This window comes from Syngnathus floridae, chromosome 17 (genome assembly GCF_059516105.1).
Source record: "Syngnathus floridae isolate MCC-2025c chromosome 17, RoL_Sflo_1.0, whole genome shotgun sequence".
Taxonomy (NCBI): Eukaryota; Metazoa; Chordata; class Actinopteri; order Syngnathiformes; family Syngnathidae; genus Syngnathus; species Syngnathus floridae.
The window spans coordinates 11,100,981-11,119,638 of NC_142429.1; the positions used below are offsets into that span (position 1 = coordinate 11,100,981).

At 40.0% G+C, this 18,658-nt stretch overlaps 5 protein-coding genes across 6 annotated transcripts; 3 read left to right on the forward strand and 2 right to left on the reverse strand.

Moving 5' to 3' along the window:
- Nucleotides 1–681: 681 nt before the first annotated feature.
- LOC148384513 (growth hormone secretagogue receptor type 1-like) lies at nt 682–4,079 on the reverse strand. The gene is made up of 8 exons (XM_088358185.1): nt 3,940–4,079; nt 3,342–3,493; nt 2,581–2,756; nt 2,272–2,523; nt 1,716–1,989; nt 1,409–1,557; nt 1,038–1,117; nt 682–724 (listed from the first exon to the last, which is right to left on the reverse strand). Exons 2-8 carry the CDS (start codon nt 3,475–3,477, stop codon nt 682–684), a joined length of 1,110 nt encoding a protein of 369 aa, XP_088214311.1. The 5' UTR covers nt 3,478–3,493; nt 3,940–4,079.
- Nucleotides 4,080–4,505: 426 nt separating this feature from the next.
- On the forward strand, nt 4,506–6,586 carry eci1 (enoyl-CoA delta isomerase 1). The gene is made up of 7 exons (XM_088357924.1): nt 4,506–4,651; nt 4,971–5,096; nt 5,228–5,355; nt 5,437–5,583; nt 5,661–5,782; nt 5,854–6,032; nt 6,106–6,586. Exons 1-7 carry the CDS (start codon nt 4,609–4,611, stop codon nt 6,270–6,272), a joined length of 912 nt encoding a protein of 303 aa, XP_088214050.1. The 5' UTR covers nt 4,506–4,608; the 3' UTR covers nt 6,273–6,586.
- Nucleotides 6,577–8,728, reverse strand: dnase1 (deoxyribonuclease I). Its single transcript, XM_088357925.1, has 9 exons — nt 8,595–8,728; nt 8,201–8,339; nt 8,042–8,130; nt 7,875–7,961; nt 7,622–7,737; nt 7,437–7,549; nt 7,214–7,368; nt 7,060–7,153; nt 6,577–6,691 (listed from the first exon to the last, which is right to left on the reverse strand). The coding sequence occupies exons 1-9, from the start codon at nt 8,603–8,605 to the stop codon at nt 6,641–6,643; spliced, it is 855 nt and encodes a 284-aa protein (XP_088214051.1). The 5' UTR covers nt 8,606–8,728; the 3' UTR covers nt 6,577–6,640.
- Nucleotides 8,729–9,437: 709 nt separating this feature from the next.
- naa60 (N-alpha-acetyltransferase 60, NatF catalytic subunit) lies at nt 9,438–12,628 on the forward strand. Its single transcript, XM_088357926.1, has 7 exons — nt 9,438–9,648; nt 10,031–10,146; nt 10,223–10,352; nt 10,441–10,537; nt 10,622–10,856; nt 10,928–11,097; nt 11,169–12,628. Exons 2-6 carry the CDS (start codon nt 10,037–10,039, stop codon nt 11,082–11,084), a joined length of 729 nt encoding a protein of 242 aa, XP_088214052.1. The 5' UTR covers nt 9,438–9,648; nt 10,031–10,036; the 3' UTR covers nt 11,085–11,097; nt 11,169–12,628.
- Nucleotides 12,629–13,118: 490 nt separating this feature from the next.
- carhsp1 (calcium regulated heat stable protein 1) lies at nt 13,119–18,359 on the forward strand. Of its 2 annotated transcripts, none has more exons than XM_088357927.1 (5): nt 13,119–13,332; nt 17,075–17,167; nt 17,258–17,366; nt 17,530–17,652; nt 17,804–18,359. In XM_088357927.1, the coding sequence occupies exons 2-5, from the start codon at nt 17,110–17,112 to the stop codon at nt 17,964–17,966; spliced, it is 453 nt and encodes a 150-aa protein (XP_088214053.1). In that variant the 5' UTR covers nt 13,119–13,332; nt 17,075–17,109; the 3' UTR covers nt 17,967–18,359. The 2 variants fall into 2 exon arrangements, with proteins under 2 accessions (XP_088214053.1, XP_088214054.1); XM_088357928.1 differs by lacking the exon at nt 13,119–13,332 and adding an exon at nt 16,641–16,967.
- Nucleotides 18,360–18,658: the final 299 nt, after the last annotated feature.

The window sequence follows — 18,658 nt, forward strand, 5'->3', positions numbered from 1 at the left end:
ATGAAAGTGGTAGCAAATTAGTGTTCCCTGTGGTTGGGCATGTTGTGCCTTAAGGAGTACAATTAATTGTACATCACAGTATAATTGTTGTGATTATTGTTACATGAATGTAGCTTGGACCCTAATGGGCAGAAATGGATGTTTTTAGCACAATATTTAATGTAGAAATAAGATAATAATAAATAATAATGTTAGAAATAATACACTAAAATCACTTAACAGGTCTTTTTAATTGTGATAGTAGCATTTAACTGCTTTCACATCCCAATTTAAGTAAAACAAAAACAAGAGTGTCCAATTTTACTTGAGCTCTCTTTTGCCCTGTAAGAATATTACCTATAGGACAGCGCCCTCTAGTGGTAGGAAATATCAGTTGTACCACTGATTATTAATTAAATTTGTTAGCAAAAAGCAATGTTCAATTTTCATGTATGTAAACAACAACAAATGCAAATGCATGGCTGTAAAAAAAAAAAAATCAGATACTGAACCTAATGGTTTTAGTGTAATACGTGTTGTGTTATATTCGATCATGTGACAGCAGACAATAACCCTGAATGATTTCCCCACTCCCCTGAGTAGTCACTTTCAATTTTATAGATTCATATTGTTGCTCTCAAACAAGATATCAACTCAAGTCAGGAAGAGCCTGGTTTACAAATCCAATCCAATCAATTGTCCTTAGCCCGAGGCCGTTGTGTTTTCCAAACTTGCTATTCTGAAGCTGACAACAAAAGAACAATGCTATTATTGTGGAAAGGAGAATCAAATAAAAACTGTGTGGAACATTCAATGCAAAAGGCAGCAAATCATATGTTGTCATATTTGTACAGGATACAAACATTTAGCCCTTCTTAAAGGGGAAGTCATCTCAAAAAAATTCCTTACAATAATCTTGTTTGTGCCCACCCTCGTCACACAGCGTGACGTAGTCATGTTAATTATGATATTACAAATTCGTAGTGGTCCATTGTGATTCAAGTGTCCGCGAGTGTTGTCTTTGTGAGCGTAAGAGACTGTGTATGGCGTGTCTATACCTGGCTGACATCACGTTATACAATAAAGGATTGACAGCAGCGCTGAGGTAGTAGAGCACAGAGGAGCCCAGGTTCAAATACTGAGATAGATAGTACAGAAAATACAAATGTGTGTCTGTGTTTGTGGTGTTAGTGAAGTGTGTGTCGTTGTTGCGTAGTGGGGTTATTTTGTTAGGCTTACTAGATTGTGTATTTGTGACAGTATGGGAGCTCAAAAGTGAGCTTTGCTGCATCCGTGTCCTGTTATATATTTCATAATTGCTGTTGTTAAATGGTTTTGTTTTATATAAAAGTGTAGATTGTTGTGTGTTTGTATCTTGTTGTTGGATTCTGGTGGGTGGTTCATAGGAGTAAGACAATGTAGTCTTAACGAGCAAGTCCGATGTCGTAGTAACATTGTTGATGGATTCATCAGTGTTGACAGTCTGCTGGTCCATGCCGGTGCCCAGAGAGAAAACAAAGATGGTCCGATCAACGTGAAAAGGTAGCCAGCATAGGATAAACGCCATCACGATCACTCCTGTGGGGGGGATCATAGAGACATTGAATCAAAACAACTAAAAAATTGTTGTGGTTTTCATTTATGGTCTGAAAACACTATATGAACCAGAGCTCTGCCAGAGCTACAGTGTAGAGTTTTGTTAAATCCAAAGATCGGCATTAGCTATCAGTGCTCACCGAGCATTTTGACGGTATGACGATGACTTTGGTCTCTGCGGCTGCTCTGGGGGCGGAGCCAAAGCGTTCTTCCAATCATCCCATAAACCAGGCCGAGAATGCAAACCGGAACCAGAAAGTAGAGGTTGGATAGAATCATCATGGCTGACAGTAGGCCAGAAGAAATGGCGTACTGTGTGCAACGACACTCTCTTCTATCAATCCATGTCCGGTGTGCAGCATTGGCTTCCCATCCTCCTCCTCCTCCTCCTTCATCTGCTTTTCTCTTGTTTTGCTGATCTCCGTAAACTTCCTTCACATCCTCTTGTATTTTGTTGATGATTTCACGTCTGTGTGTTTTGTTTTGCTCGTCTCTTACTTCCATTCCTGAGTCTTCCTCCTTAAACAACTTCAACTGTCTTGGTTCTTCTCCCCATTTTAGTTCATCTCGTTCTCCTTCAAATGAATTATGTTTTTCTTCAACTCCATCCATTGCAAAGCCAACGGGTTGTCCATCCTCGCCCATCCACCTTCCATTCTCCCTCCAGCCACTAACCCCGAGATCTTCTTGCCCAACTTCCTCAACGCCAACCATCACCAACACAGGTGCTGCACTGACTGCTGCACCCAGCCACAGGCAGCCAATCAGAGCTTTGGTTCTGCGGCGTGTCACCAAGGTCTTTGCTATAATTGGCCAGCAGACTGCCACATATCTCTCCAAAGACAAGAAGGTGATGTGGAGGATGGTGCAGAAGGTGCAACACTCGGAGAGATACATGGTCATCTTACAGGCAAGGTCTCCAAAGAGCCAGGGTCTGGGTCTCCATAGCTGTGAGAAGCAAAAGCATTTTTAGTTGATGATAGCTTGTATCATATATATTTGTACCTTATAGAGATCCAGAGGTAGGAGTAGGAGAATCATCAGATCACTAACAGCCATGCTACTCAGGTACAAGTAGGTAGAACTTCTCATGTGCGGTCGTAGCCAAACCACTAGAATTGTTAGGACGTTTCCCAGAAGACCAAGGAGCAGCACGGGAATGTAGATGATAGTCACGCACACTAGAAATGAAGAGAGAGAAAACAATATTTGGATCTGCGTTCAGCTTGTTAGCTTATCAACCATATATTTCTGGTCACTTGACATCTCTACCTTCTCACCTCCTTTCCTGCTGGGAGGTTCCAATTTTCACATTGGATGAGAAGAATGAAGGATGAGAGATTCCACCTATGTGCTATGTTTGAATTCAACTACTCCAACCAAGATTTGTCCTCCATCTATCTCACCCTTTCTGTCTCATCAACAACTCCAGCTGCCCCCCCCCCCCCCCCCCCCTTGGTATCTATACGTATGACGGCAACCTTTATTCCAGACTGACAATTTTTTTCTCCATTCCTCTGCTTTAGTGACTTGCTCCACAGTCCAACCAACTCCTGCAGCCTCCATTCTGTGATGGTCCTCCAAAGCAAACCATAGCTGCCATGTTGTCCGTGACAAAATTGTGAGTTTGATAACTATTACTACTATTTTAGCACAAATTTGCCACTGGTATATCGTACATAATAAAATATGTTATAGAATATTTGGAAATATCTTAGATGTCATGTTTTGTTTTTTTGTTTTTTTACTTCTTTATGAATACAAACCTAGCGCTGTGAATCCAAAGACAGGTTGATTCCAATCACAATCTTGGTTGGGACAGTCCTCCAGAAAGCCTGACGCTAGGCTACAGTTATCATCTTCACAGCCACTGCCCATGTCCTCCAACACCATTAGATCCATTATATCCCAGGGTGAGCTTTCCAGGAAAAACAACACGGAGAAAGCAGCGGGACATGATGGATTTCCGACTCAAGCACATTCAGTGTATGTTCAAGGTGCTTTTTATTTTTAGTCACGTAACTGATATGTATTGTAAACATTTCCCTGCAATGAAAGAATACTTGATTCAAAAAAATAGAATTAAAGTTACCAATCCATCGTCTTAACCATACAAAGAAATAATAAATCCAATAAATAACAATATTTTATGTACAGGTGGATATTCTGTATAAGAATACATAATCTGGCTGTATAGTCAAACTCTGGAAATTGTTATTTAAATTTTTGTTGTTGTTATTATGAGCATCAACACAACATCATTTGCAACTATCATCCAGTAGAGATTTACACTTAGGATAAATAATAAAGTACACCAGCAAAACAATAAAAACACAAAGCTCTCATGTCAAATGTGATACTTACCAGTCAAGAGAAGCTTCTGTCCGTTGCACACCTCCAAAGACACCCTTGAGCTCTGGCTGTCACTTATGACACCTGCAGTATCCGATCTGCTCCTCTCTCTCATCTCACCCACTCTCATCTTTAATGCTACACTATCTGCTATGGAATACACGATCCATTGATATTTCGATATCGATGCTCTGATAGCTTTTTCCAATTAGTAGAATCAATACCCAGAATAGTAAGTCAATATACTAATTTCTGGTCTATATCAAAATGACAAACACATTTTCAGTCCCTAAAAGTAACATCCAGTATATAATTCATAGTACCAGATACAGATCCTGAAATATTAATTATAATGTGGATGAACAACTTGTCTCAAATTATCTGAATATTTACCAATTTTCTATATTAATATATGAATGTCAAGCCACCTTTATATAAAATGTATCATCCTAAAAATAATCCACATACCAATTTAAAAAAATGAGAACCTCGGTTTACGACTTAGTCACGAGAATGTACGACGTTTCCGTTCGTAACCTTGAAACGTTGTAACCTCGAAACGTCACGGTGGCAAGAACCCGGATACTGTAATTACACATATTGGCCAGTGCAGTTCCATAGCGCTGTTCCGAAAAGGTCCGACAAAATCGAGTTAGCCTAGCTGCAACTTCAAGCATAACAATGGCGTTGAGAGCAGCTTTTAGGAATAAGTGTACTTTATCAGGTATGTTGTGCTTCACTTTGTAGGAGGATGATGTGTCTTAGTTATCATTTGAAGAATATTTTAACGTAAAATGCCCCTCGTCGGCTAACTGGTAGTGGTTAGCGTTATCTGTTGCACAGAATGTGGAGCAAGGGTCACAATAAGGTCTTGTGATGATATCTTGCTACTTGTGGAATAACAAAATAATCTAAACCTTCCCCTGTACATTGTGCACAAATGGCAAGCTAATTTCACAAATTATTTAAATCGGAGCCATGCATGAGCACTGTCACGTGAGTAAAGAAATGTCTTTGTATGATGTGTTTGCATGTGTCTCCAGGGCTTCTTTCCCAGCTGTCTTCCAGCAGAAGTCATGGCAGAGTGTGTGCATCAACGATACTTGCCACACAGCAGAGGAGCAACTCCACATCTTCTAAAATTTCAGTGGATTTTGACCAGAGTACAGGTAATTATTGCAGACTGCTTCTAGTGTGGCTGAGGTCATTTTGAACTTCATTTGGGCTTTTTATGATTCCCCCCCCCAATAAATTCTTAAGCGATTTGAGAAGGCTGAAATGTGCATTATGTCTTCCATAGGTGTGGCTGTGATGCATATGAAGAGTCCACCAGTCAATAGCCTCAGTTTGGACTTCCTCACAGAGTTTTGCATAAGCTTGGAGAAGCTCGAGATGGACAAAAGCTGCCGGGGGCTCATCATCACCTCTGTACAAAATCCCTTTGAACTTTTTAATTGAGTTTCATTTTAAATCGTCTCCTTTCCTTAATTGTGTGTTTGTGCTATCCAGAGTCTACCCAAGGTGTTCTCAGCAGGGCTGGACATCTTGGAGATGTATGGCAAGACTCCAGAAAGCTGCGGGGAATTCTGGAAAGCTGTTCAGGAGATGTGGTTGAAACTCTACAGCTCCAACATGGTCACCATAGCTGCAATCAATGTATGGATAGTTTCGAAGCAAACCATGACTAGAGAGCAAAAAAAAAACCTCACTGTAGTTTTCCCCTCCTTCTTCAGGGCTCCAGTCCTGCAGGTGGCTGTCTGATGGCTTTGACATGTGACTATAGAGTAATGGTGGACAACCCACGCTATAGCATCGGCCTTAATGAGACTCTGCTCGGGATAGTTGCGCCATTTTGGTAATGATTCACCATACGGCAACACTGAGGACAAATGTGATGACACACCATTTTAACGTTGCTGTTTCCAGGTTTAAGGACACCATGGCTAATACAGTGGGCCACCGGAATACTGAAATGGCCTTGGCTTTGGGGCTGCTCTACAACCCAACAGAAGCTCTGAAGATAGGACTGGTGGACCAGCTAGTACCTGAAGATAAGCTCATGGCCACAGCTGAGCAGACAATGGCCAAGTGGTTGGCCATTCCAGGTGTGTGATAGAAGGAGGAGTTCATTCTTTTCAAATATTTTAAAAACTGTTATTTATATTGTTTGTTTGACAGCCCACGCCAGACAGATCACCAAGTCCATGATGAGAAAGCCGACCATTGACAAGCTGACGGCCAAAAGAGAAGCTGATGTCCAAAATTTTGTTAGTTTCATCACTAAAGACGCCATCCAGAATTCGCTCCGTACGTATCTTGAGATGCTCAAAAAGAGGAAGGCTTAATGAGTAAGTGAAGGCCTCTAATCACAAATCATTGGACACTGACTTGACATTTAAAAATGTAATATTGTGAGTTAGCTGGATAATGGAAACAAACTTGGGCAGTCAGGTTCTTCTAATAGCGCCTCATCACTAAAAGTGCCTAACCTAAATCACATCGTGGTGCATTGCTTCTTCTTTCCTCTGTATTCTTTTCTCTCTGTTTTGTTTTTGGAATGTAGATTTAAAAGGTTAAAGTCCACTTTTTTGCCATCATTTTGTCCACTGTTAAATGCATTTTGCATAGCTCATAATGTAACGGTCAATGTCTGCTTCAAGATATCTTTTATTATCAACTGGTTTAGTAAATTTCAGATGTTTGAGTCATGTGATCAGACAAGCAGCTTCACCTCCACAGGAAAATGGTCACTGACAGCCAATGCCTAAGAAAGGAGAAAATGTAGATTTAGAATATAATCTCCTCAATCTATACAAAATTTCTTATATTCCACATGTGCAGACATGTTTTGATAAATTAATAGCATATGTGTCACTTTTGTACAGTCTGGTGGTGGAGAACACAAAGGAGTGACCAAGTTTTACTCTTGGGTGGGGTAAAAGTAAAATATGTAAAAGAATATAAGTGTGCTGTTTTGACAAGCATCTCCAAGACACTTTCTTTCAATCCATAAAGGTATGTTTTTCTCAAACCAAATTGTTCCTTTACCCGAAAAATTCACTCTTTCAGAATACCACGGCATGATGTTGTTTGCATTTCTGTTATGTGCTAATGTCTACTCCACACGTTTACCATATTGAAGCTCAGATTCAGATCTTCCATGAAGTCGTACACCTCCGCACTGTAGTCCACTACGCCCGTCTTCATGTCATCAGTCACCACAATCCTAAAAAAAAAAAAAAATATGAAGTCATGTACATGGCTAGTGCCAACATAGAACACCTACCTGTCATATGCACAATCAGTGTGCGACACTGTTGTGTCCGCCTCATTAGGGATCAACCAATGGAAGCTCTTGTCCGTAAAAATTCGGATCTGCGTCCACTCTGAGTCTGTCACATAGCTGCAATCTGTATTGAAGTCGCCCAGAAGAATGATATCCTGCAGGTCCAATGTATGGCTGTCATTATTCAGTTTCATCGAGGAAAATTACATTAAGTCATATTCACATTGGTGTTCCATCTGCTGCGGACATCAGTCACCACATTGTACAGCTCATCTACTTCCTGTAAGGCGAAGTCTGGTGAAGTGTGTTGTGGGATCAGAGCAAAGTTTCTCACAACTAAAAGGGATATAGGCAAAGTTACTGCCATTATTTTAAAAACACATTCTATATATACAGTATACAGCCTACCAGTGTCATTTGAGGAGAACATAACGATAAAAGGCTCCCTCATGAAGGTGTCGGTCCCACAGGGCTCACAACCATCGTCATAAGTGTAGTTTCTGACCACTGACACCGTTTCCTCCCTGGGAAGAACATGCATGGACTAAATTGAAATATAAGAAGTATTATACACTGGAATGGACAATGACTTTTTGGTAAGCTAAAAAAAAAATTGCATATGGAGATACTTTTGTCGCTCCAATTTTTTTTGTGTGTGTACCTGTATAGAAAGAGATACCGCTCCTTGTAAGAACTCCGACCCAAAGGCTCACTGACGATGTGCTTGTACCTAAATGGTGGAGAACCTCTGGGGTAAAAAAAAAAAACAGTATGAAATTTTCCAAATGTTCCTCACTATAAGCAATAATATTTGATATTTATCCTAACTTGTTGACATGTTGCATGAGTTTTGTGGTAGCTGAGAGGTCATTGTCTCGGACTTCCTGGATCAGAATGATGTCATAGCGGTGGACGATCTGCAACAGCAACACAAAATGCATCGCTAAGTACTGACTACAAGGTGTAATAAGAGGTCAAGTATCTGACCTCACTGATGATGTTCATCAAGGTTGTGTTGGAAGCTTTCTTGTCTCCAAAGGACTTGATGTTGAAGGCTCCCAACAGCAAAGACGTAGATAGATGCAGCAGGGCCAAAAGGAGACCCGAACTGTAAACTAAATACTTCCTGGGGGTAACACAAAAGTAAATACATTTAAAACTGACTGGTAGAAGGCATATATTCCAATTTACTAATGCAAAAGAAAGAATGGAATGCGTTGTGCTCTATGCAGGGGGAAATGTTCTACTCACTTAATGCATAACTCAGGTTAGACCAAAGTTACCTTAAAAAGTTAAAAAGGCATTCCAGGTTTTTTACTGCAAGGACTAATTTGTATTACTGTATAATAACATTCTTTATCAATGACTCCCGGGTAGCTACCTGATCTTCATAGCCAGCGTGTTGATGAGAAGGCCTAGTAGCGAAAATTCTCAAAGGTGCCACTGGAACATCTGAACAGAATTTCTGATTGTGTGTGTCTTTATTTGAGTGTAGGTGCATCATGTGACGAGGTCGTGCTGGCCAGGAGCGACGATAGGCGTGGTATTGTGGATAGGCTACAAGTTGGTTGCCATGTTAGATGGCGTTACATGACAATGAAGGATGTGCACTGCAAATGGTATGGTTATATTTAATTGATGAAAAAAGTCAGGAAATTGGAGACATTTTATTATAAACAACTAAAAAACACTACTGTTGAATTAATTACTAATGTCCTATCTAAAGAAATGGTCTGAGAATTTGATAAACATTCTTTTATAATTACCTTTACGTGACTGTCACTGTTATTAAGATTCAAAAAGAAAAATATTGCCTCTTCCTTTTATACACTACTCAATGCTATTTTTAAAAGACTAGTGGCAAGACAACCACTGGGAAGGGAGCAGATGCTAGAAATATTAGATAAGAAAGTTTATTTAAGGTCTTGCTTTTAGCCAAGGTCTTGGGCTTGAATTCCACTGCTACAAAAAATAAAAAAAAAATCTATATCAGTCCATACATATACTGAAGACATTTGGATTTTAGATCAAAAGATGAAAATCAATACAAATTAATGTAATAAATGTAAGAAACTCAGTTTTACCTTTTAAAACTATAATCATAGCAAAATGTGTTTTGTTTTCATCTGACAATTTCATACATGACTTTTCGTTTTTCTTCTTTTATTTAATATTGGTAGGTCAAAGGTCAAACAGTTGCACTGCGCGTGACAATTGCGTCACTTCCGTAAACAGGAAAAAAAAAAACATCCGGTCGCGAGCGTTGACCGGATTAGCTTAGTTTAGCCTCACTGCAGCATCGATAACAGTAATGAGAATCAAGAGTAGACATGTGTTCTGTCATGTTGTATCCAAAGTAGGGATTCGCCCACCTGGTCTATAACCGAACAATATAAATCCCCTTGACTTTCCTTCGGTGTGAGGGTTAAAATAAGGTAGGAACATGTTAGCTTAGCCAGACGCTTAGCTTAGCTCAGTAGCTGTTCTTTATCTGACGTAAAACTGTAGAAATACTGAAATTATGAAGTATGTGTTACTATCCTAAGCTGTGCGTTCAAATGGTGCAGACATTTGAACTAAATTGTGAATTCTGTATTTTTCTCCCAAGTTGTGTGATCAACTTGTGTAGACATTTTTACCATTGGTGTTTTTGTAAACCTTTATGACGTCATTTACACCGAGGTGTTAACATTCTTCACTGTAACTCTTGTTTAGATGTTTTCCACCTTTCTCCTTGCTTTCCACATCAATTCAAGATTTCCTAATATTGTTCTTGCTGTCAATTGAACTTTATTTTTTTTCTTGTTTTGCCTCCAGGTGTGAATGAGTGACGTGGTGCCTCCCACAGCTCTCAGTGAAGTCCAGCTCCGGTTCCTGTGCCACGATGACATAGACAGTGTGAAACTGCTCTGTGGTGACTGGTTCCCAATTGAGTAAGAATCTTTCTATGGCGAGAACATTTCCATGAAGGCATTTCCTGAAAAACAACTTGTTTTGACCTCACCCCAGGTACCCAGACTCATGGTACCAGGACATCACCTCCAACAAGAAGTTCTTCTCTCTCGCTGCCACCTTCAGAGGAGGTATTGTGGGAATGATTGTGGCTGAGATCAAAGGTCGGACCAAAGTACATAAAGAGGTAAGATGCTTACATAAATCAAGGTACCACTGTACACAACAGTAATGTTAATGCAGATGCCATTTTGTTTTTATTAATTGTGTCTTAGGATGGAGATGTTCTCGCATCCAGTTTCCCTGTGGACACACAGGTAGCCTACATCCTCAGTCTGGGAGTGGTTAAAGAGTTCAGGAAACATGGCATAGGTACTGGTAGACTTCACTGAAAGCACTCACACATTTTCTTCCATCTGTCACCATTACAAAATGAATGCCTGTTTCTTTATTTAGGCTCCTTACTGCTGGACAGTCTGAAGGAACACATTTCGACAACAGCCCAGGACCACTGTAAGGCAATCTACCTGCATGTTCTCACCACCAACAACACTGCCATCCACTTCTACGAGAACAGGGACTTCAAGCAACACCACTACCTGCCCTACTACTACTCCATACGTGGTGTCCTGAAAGATGGCTTCACATATGTGCTCTACATCAACGGGGGTCATCCTCCTTGGACAATATTATATCCTTTCGAATATTTACGGATTCGCCATTTTCTTAATTGTATCTATTGACTTTAACTTAGCGTTCCACTGATTATATCCATCACATCGGTTCAACCCTAGCCAACCTGAGCCCCTGCTCCATCCCACAGAGGTTGTATCGACAGGCTCAGTCTTTGCTGAGATCTCTGCTACCGTGGTCCAACATCGCCTCCAAAACCGGCATACAATACAGCCGAACAATGTGACTCGACATTGCAGGTTTGGATCTCATCGCCGCCATCATTATTCATGTCTCACTTTCTTAATGTTTTTTCCCATCCCACTTACAGGAAGCCCAAGTGTTCTGTTTCTCCTCCGTCTTCCCTAATGCAGCTATCCATTCACACCCTTGGGCATGCTGTGTAGAACACAGATTGCGGGTTCAACCCGATTCAATGCACGTTCCGCACACATGAAACGTGGGTCTGCTGCACCCATATCAAATAGTGCAATGTTGTGTTTACACTGATGAGCAATTGCGGGGGAAATTTTTGTCATCTTTTACTTGATCCCGTCACTACTATTTCATTCCATGTGTTGAGTCTATCATACCAAAACTTAGCAGTATAAGACCTGTCTCTCAAAACAGGTGACTGAGCAGACATCTTTGTTTTGGTATGGGAGGGATTTTTAACACACTGTCCGGTAGTTCCAACCTGACCTATATTTCTGCCCTGCTTCAGTCAATTCATTCACATGTTTGTCTACTATTGGTATATTATATATACTAAGGTAATAGAGTTTCACGTAGAGTATAATGTATTATAATGAATGATATTGCTGCTGCCCATTTGAAATAAGCACCCTTTCTCTTTTGACTCGATTGAATGTGAGTCCATATCAAATTGTGACATTGGGACCCTAGAACAAATGGCATTGGACTGTGAATATAGCAACGCATTTTTTAGGCTTGTAGAGTAGAATGAGTAATTTATCGGGAACAATGAAAGACTGCAGATTGGCTATTTTAGTATCATTGACGTGTGAAATGATGTGTCCTTTGGAAAACGGCTGAACATTGTTTTCTTTGTGCAATAACAAAATAATAATGTACTGTAATGTATTTGTGACATCAGCGCCTCGTCGGAACACGCTGCAACACAATGTTTACAGGCATTTCACATGAAGCAGTTTTAAAATCTTACACGGCTATTGAGTTGGCTTACTATAATACCCATGGAGTGTAATCCGTACAAGAAGGGCACAGTCGCTCAGGTCCTTGATTTTAAAGGTTTTGAAAAGAAAGAAAAAACTGGATGCAGTCTGCTGCTTCCCTTCTCTGTGAAGTTGCTGCTAATGTAAATGAATGACCACTCGTCTGTCGTATTTCAAATTATACAGTAATTCAGATTTGATTTTTAACATCTGCTTGATAGAGATATCGTATAGGAATAGTTATGCTCCCGAAATAGCTGTTACATCTGTGTGTTTGCAAGGTCATTAATTAGCACGCATGAAGTGCCAAATGGTGGTCTCAATACTACATTCAGCCAAAACCTTTTTTTGTTTTGTTACATTTCTCCACTTTGATGGCATTTTGTCACACTATATGTAACTGAGAAATGTGTTGTTCAAAGGTGTCAATTTCAAATGATTATTTCAGACAGTTTGTATGCAATACAAGTTCCTTTGATTGTAAACATTATTTGACCTTTTACGTCACAATCTAGGACTCATTTGACCTTGTGATCACTAATTTGAAAAAAATATGACTCTTGAGCAGTTTTTAATGATAAACATTCACACATTTTTTTAGACTCTTCTTTTCCTTTCTGCTCGTTAGGCTTGCACCGTATTTTACAGTTATTTTGACATTGACTTTGCACAAGAACTGAGGACGTGTTACGTGTACATGTTCTTGCCACTAGAGGGCAGTGCGGTGCCACGTAGCTTTCAAAACGTTTGTTCAGAATGGCTGAGCTGTCATTCCCTACAAAAGCGTTGAAGGGAAAAAAAAATCAAATTCTACTCAATTCGTCTGAAAATTATTTTTCACTAACAAATACTTTTGCTTTACGTTTATGTCAATGAAACACATATGATGGGTAAGACCAATCTTCCATGAGATGGCAGAAGGAATTTAAACCTGTTTCCAGCTTTTCATAATCTTTTCCAAATCTGAGGTTCTCACTCACTAATCTAATCTTTTACTTTTTTCAATCCGACTCTAAAATGATTTAGATTTTGCGTTTATTGTGAAGGAGTTTTTGTAACTGGATTTACGGTAACACGTCATTGATGACGTCATGGTTTGGGCAGCCCCGCCCATTCAGTAAAATAGTGAGGAGGACAGACAGCGCTGCTGGAGCCTGGAAGTTCCTGCATGAATCAAACCTCAAAACCTGAGCTGGGCTGGACTGAACTAACAAAACCTGCTCGACAGAACTTCACCAAAACACTGCTTTGCATTGACTCGAGAACGTTCTGCAGTCTTCAGTCGCTTGAAAGGAGACCGTGAGTTTTTCCTTATTTTCCTTTCCAAATTTAAAGTAATCACTACTTGTTTTCGACGATGTGTTTTGTTGTTCTGCTGCGTTGTGCTTATTTTTGCTTTTGTGATGGGTATTGGTTGTTTCTCGAAATGCACCACTCCCTCTGAGATAATGAAGTGCTGCACGGTAAGCCTCTGTAGATGTTGACAACAATCCACCAGTTGCTCATTGTCACCTTCGCGTGCGCGCGCGTGCGCGTGTGTGTTAGGTATTTTGCGGGGAACCAAACTGTTGGAACTCGACGTTCTTTTTTTCTTTTTTTTTTTTGAAACAATCACCAGTGATTACATTCAATCTATATTTAATTTAGATTATTTCCTATTATTGGGACGCAATGGTATGCAGAGGTATTTTATGCAAAATAAAATGTATAAATTAGGAGTGAAAATTAAATGAGAGTTTGTTGAGGCGAGCGCATATTTGCATTGACATTAAATGCAAAATCTGCAAAAAAAAAAAAAAGACAAAAATCATAAATGATCACACCTTTTATCTACTACCTAATCTTGTAGTGACACTTCCTTGTGTCATTTCCTGCCCAAAGGTTTGGGTACTCATTAAGCAAATGAAATGAACTTTAACTTTATTTTATATGATGCGAATAATGCAAAATAATAAGGTGCTACATACTATTGGTATTTTTTTTTTTTGCATCCAGGATTCCAGAGCTGCAGGAGAAACCCCGTTCAAGCATGTTTTTGTTTGAAACATAAAACATGAGATGATAGGGTGGGCAAGGGGATTGTGTTGAAGTGCACAAACAGGTTGCATGGCTGGAGGTTGTAATCAATCACCTGCGTATTGAATATATTACATTACGCCCACCGTTCTGCAATTGTGTTGTTGTTTTGCATTACAGATCAAACAGCTGAACAAATCATTTCTTGCATTACTTACATAGCACTCTTCGATATGTTTCAGCTCATTTTTAAATGTTTGGTTTGAGAACAGGTTGCCTTTTATTTATTTGAGTTATTTAGCTTTTAAAATGATTTAATTCTTTTCAAATATATATTTTAAATGATTTTAAAATATATTATTTATCTATTTAGTTATTCAGATTTTAAAATTATTTAGTCAGAAAAAAATCTGATATTTAATCATTCCAAACACTTCCCAGTTTTCATGTCTGTGACATGTTTTTTATTTTATTTAATGTCCTGGCGTTTAAGTCCTGTATTACAGCAGATCAATTCTCCAATATACGCTTTTGACTCAGTCGTTCTAATCAATATGGACAGATGTGCCATTGTCCAACGTGACTTTCCTTCAATCGTGGACATTAGCATTTATTGTAGATAAGAATGCGTTGCAACATGGGATATGTGGCCGATGCGTTTCAAACAAGGTGTGAATTTCACTTTACATTGACTGAGGGGATGTGGCACTGACGCATGTTGAGGATGAATCATCCTATTGCAGGATCAGGACCCTCTTCTGCAGTTGCGTCAACACATCCCATTTGGCCTTCTGCATGCATACGCAGTCGCACAACCACCCACCCACCCACACACGCTTTCAAGCCCACAAAAGAGCACATCATAATAGGCCGCTTGTGTTTGAGGTTAGCGCTCTCTGCCTTAAAGGCTCAGCTATAGTGGATTTGATTCTGTTCCATGCCAATGCTTTCAGGTCCTCAAATACCTGCCTGAAGCTCATCGCAACCTTTGTCCGTTTCATGTTATGCAATCAGAGCTGGCAAGCAGTCGTTTCCCCCTGACCCAAGATGACCCCACCGGTGAAGATCTTTGCATAGCATTAAGCCTGCTTGAAGTCTTTTGTCTGACAAACGTACTGATATTTGACTGTTTTATCCCAAGAAATAGCGATACAAGAGATGTTCGATACTGCTTTTTTTGTCCAGACTGACGCCGGTAGTCACCGATACCAACCACCGATACCACTTGTATTTTTGATACATAAAATATCCCCCCAAAATCAATTAAAACAAATCAGTAAGAAGTCTTTTTTTTTTTCATGGCACCATGAGCTCATGTTTGTGCGCATCATCGGTCCTAACAATCCATCCATTTATTCTTTTAGAGCACGCCGCCATTTATTGTCTCTTTCCTTGGCCTAATGATGCCAACAACACGACCAAAGAGCTTTTGCGGTCTGCTAGTAAAGTATCTGGCAGGATGGGAGGCGACAGGACTTCCTGCCACCAAAAGAGGGATGGTCACATTCAAACAATTCAAGGATCTCACCTTGGAGAGAAAAATAAATCCTGTGTCTCTGAAGAGTGTTAGGAATGTTGCTTATTTCTAAGAAACACACGAAGGAACAGCTTTGCTTTATGAAAAGCAATTGAATCTAGTCAGACTCCATCCAAATCAATGTTTATCAGCTAACCTGAGTTTTTATTGATCTTCTAAACTAATAGCCAGTCACTTACTTTTTCCTCCCTGACCTGTGAAAATATATTTTTGATGACACTTTGAGATTTCCGTTTCCAGCTTACGATTGATTTGATCATCTGTCAATTCAGTGAGACGCAGTGAGATGAGCAGATTGTTGAAATTGGACATCCTTCCTGTTTGCTATGTGTCCGTGTGACCGTCTGTCTGTCTTCATTCACCCATTGGCCTGGTATTTGCTGTATCAGCAGGGTCTCTGGTTTGTACCAGTGGTGAAAATTTTTGGAAAATTCCACAGGGCTCTGGTGTGTGAAAGCATGAGCACGATGACCTGGAAATCGTGTTACGATCGTGTTAGATTTGATTGCGTGCTGATATTCAGCTACCAGTAAATCTCTTTTTCTTTTTTGGGGTTTCCTGTGCACATTCACATTTCAGCAATCGTGACGGAGACTCTCCATGCTTTGCTTTTCAGCCACAGAACTGATGCCACCTGGCTTCATCTAACTCTGTAGCCCTGAACGTACAATATTTCTTTTTGTACGTCATACGAGGGCTGGTCATGAATCGACAACATCGTCACTGTGCGGTCCAGAGAAGCTCTAATCTCATTGCCGGCACATCTATCGAGTTAAGAGGGCTGGCTTCTGTTCTGCAAGATGTGTTCAGAATAGAAATGCAAGTGTGGCTACCACTTAGAGGTGTGATGTTAAATGAGTTATTCCGGCTCTTACACTAGTTTATTTTGCTTACTGCAAAAACAACCCTCTTGCATTCAGAGTGGAGTCTTTTTTTTTTTGCTTCAATGTTGGTTTCGAAGGTGTTCTTCTGGTGTGCTTTTCTTTCCGTCATCCCCAGATGGTCCTTCTAATACCCAACCCTCCCCTTTCTGGCCTACTCAAGTTACTATCTTGTGAGTGCAGACTGAGACTAGTATTGAAATGTCTCTGCTGTGAAGGCTGATAAGTGTGTTTTGACTATTTGAATAGTGACAATGATCTATTAAGTCTTAACATGTTCTTGTCATGTGTGAACGTTTTGTGTTTTTTCCACGGTGGTGATGGTTGCAGGCCTTCTGTTATGCGGTTTGTCTAGAACAGAACCCAATAACCTGCCATAGATGCAAATTGTTTAACGTGTCGAAGCAGGCGTAAAGCTTCTAAAACTGCTACTGAACTGCAGCTGTGACAGAAAAATGAAATGTGATCTCTCTGACATAATAGCCCGAGTGCTTCTTCAGGTATGAGGTAGCATTTGACAGGCCAAACAGTGCATCAACTAAAGGGCAATATTTTCTGTTATTACTCCGAGATTGAAAGATATTTTTTCCTCTTGTCCTCCACTAAGGGCATTGCAATCTCAACCCATTTTCGCCCACCACCATGTCCACTCAGGAACGATCAAGCACCCCGCCGTTGAACTCTGGGGGATCATCAAAAGGTATAACAATGCACATGTGTCAAGAGTACTCTGAATTTCTTTTTAATAAATTTGCTATGATGTAACCTATTTTTTCCCTCATCCAATCAGAATCCCTGCAGCCTCCGGTGTGCCGACACAGAGATCGCTCACCTTCACCCATACGGGGCTTTAATATTCCTAGCCCCTTGCCTACTCGCAGGAACAGGACCTGCTCAGCGTGAGGACGCATACACACACGTTTAGTTTTATATGGATTATTCTCTTTGCCAGAATAGAATCCATACATGTATTGTAATATTCTTTCTACTTTTCCTACCACTGGTTTTAATTGTCTTGTCCTGACATAGTTTTTTTTCTCCCTCTCCCTCCTTTCTATCCAGAGCGGCTCGTGCATCAGAGGGTCCAGTGTTTTCCGGTGTGTGCAAATGTTTTTCCCGCTCCAAAGGTCATGGCTTCATCATACCTGCCGATGGGGGCAGCGAGATCTTTGTCCACATCTCAGAGTAAGATCATGTTTGTTGCACCGTTTCGATGCACTAGCAATTTGTGATTTGTAATGTAAGAAACTCTGCTCTGATTAAGATCCATTATTATCCATTATGTCAAACAATCTTATACATACAAACAATTTGATACATTGTGTGCCAATTTCAGCATTGAGGGTGAGTACGTGCCAGTGGAAGGCGACGAGGTGAGCTACAAAGTGTGCGCCCTCCCCCCAAAATGCGAGAAGGTCCAGGCGGTCGAGGTGACCATCACCCACCTTAAGCCAGGAACCAAACACGAGACCTGGACTGGAAATGTTGTCAACAGCTGAACGCTTGAATTATGCTGCATAAGAAGTACTGGATGATGGGCTTAAATAGCTAAAAGCACACATTTAGTGAAAAATACAAGGGAACCATTGCTACTTTCTCACTGAAAGGTCTTCTTTTGCCTTCTGGCAAATTGATATCTTTACTGTAATTTCAAACATTGATTTTGACAGGTATAACACAAAGCTTATGATTGTTTTGTGTCATACTTAAATTTTTGACACTGTGGAGGTTTTACCTGGATTTCACTTCGTTTTTTTTTTTAATCCTGGTCAACACTGTGCCTACATCTGCCATTGGAGCTGCAACTTGTTCTTGTGCCTATGATACATTGCCTGTATTTGATCATATGGTTGGACATATTGAATGAAATTAAAGAGTTGTTAGCATCTAAATGTGTTTTGCCTATTTAATAATTCAAATCGGTCAGAATTCTGCTTTTACAACAACCACCATTTATTTGTTAGTCAACATTGTAAACGTGGATTTGCTGCCATCGTCTGTCCATATTTAGTTGGCAAGATTACAGCAGTGTTTGTGTTCGCCTATGAAATATTTTATATACATATAAACCTCAGAGATTGGCCTTTTTTTAAATTACAGTCATAACCACTTAAATTTTATTCCCTGCATTAACATTGTAATAATTTGTCAACATGTGTGACTCCACTTTGGTGTTTTAAAGTACTTATTA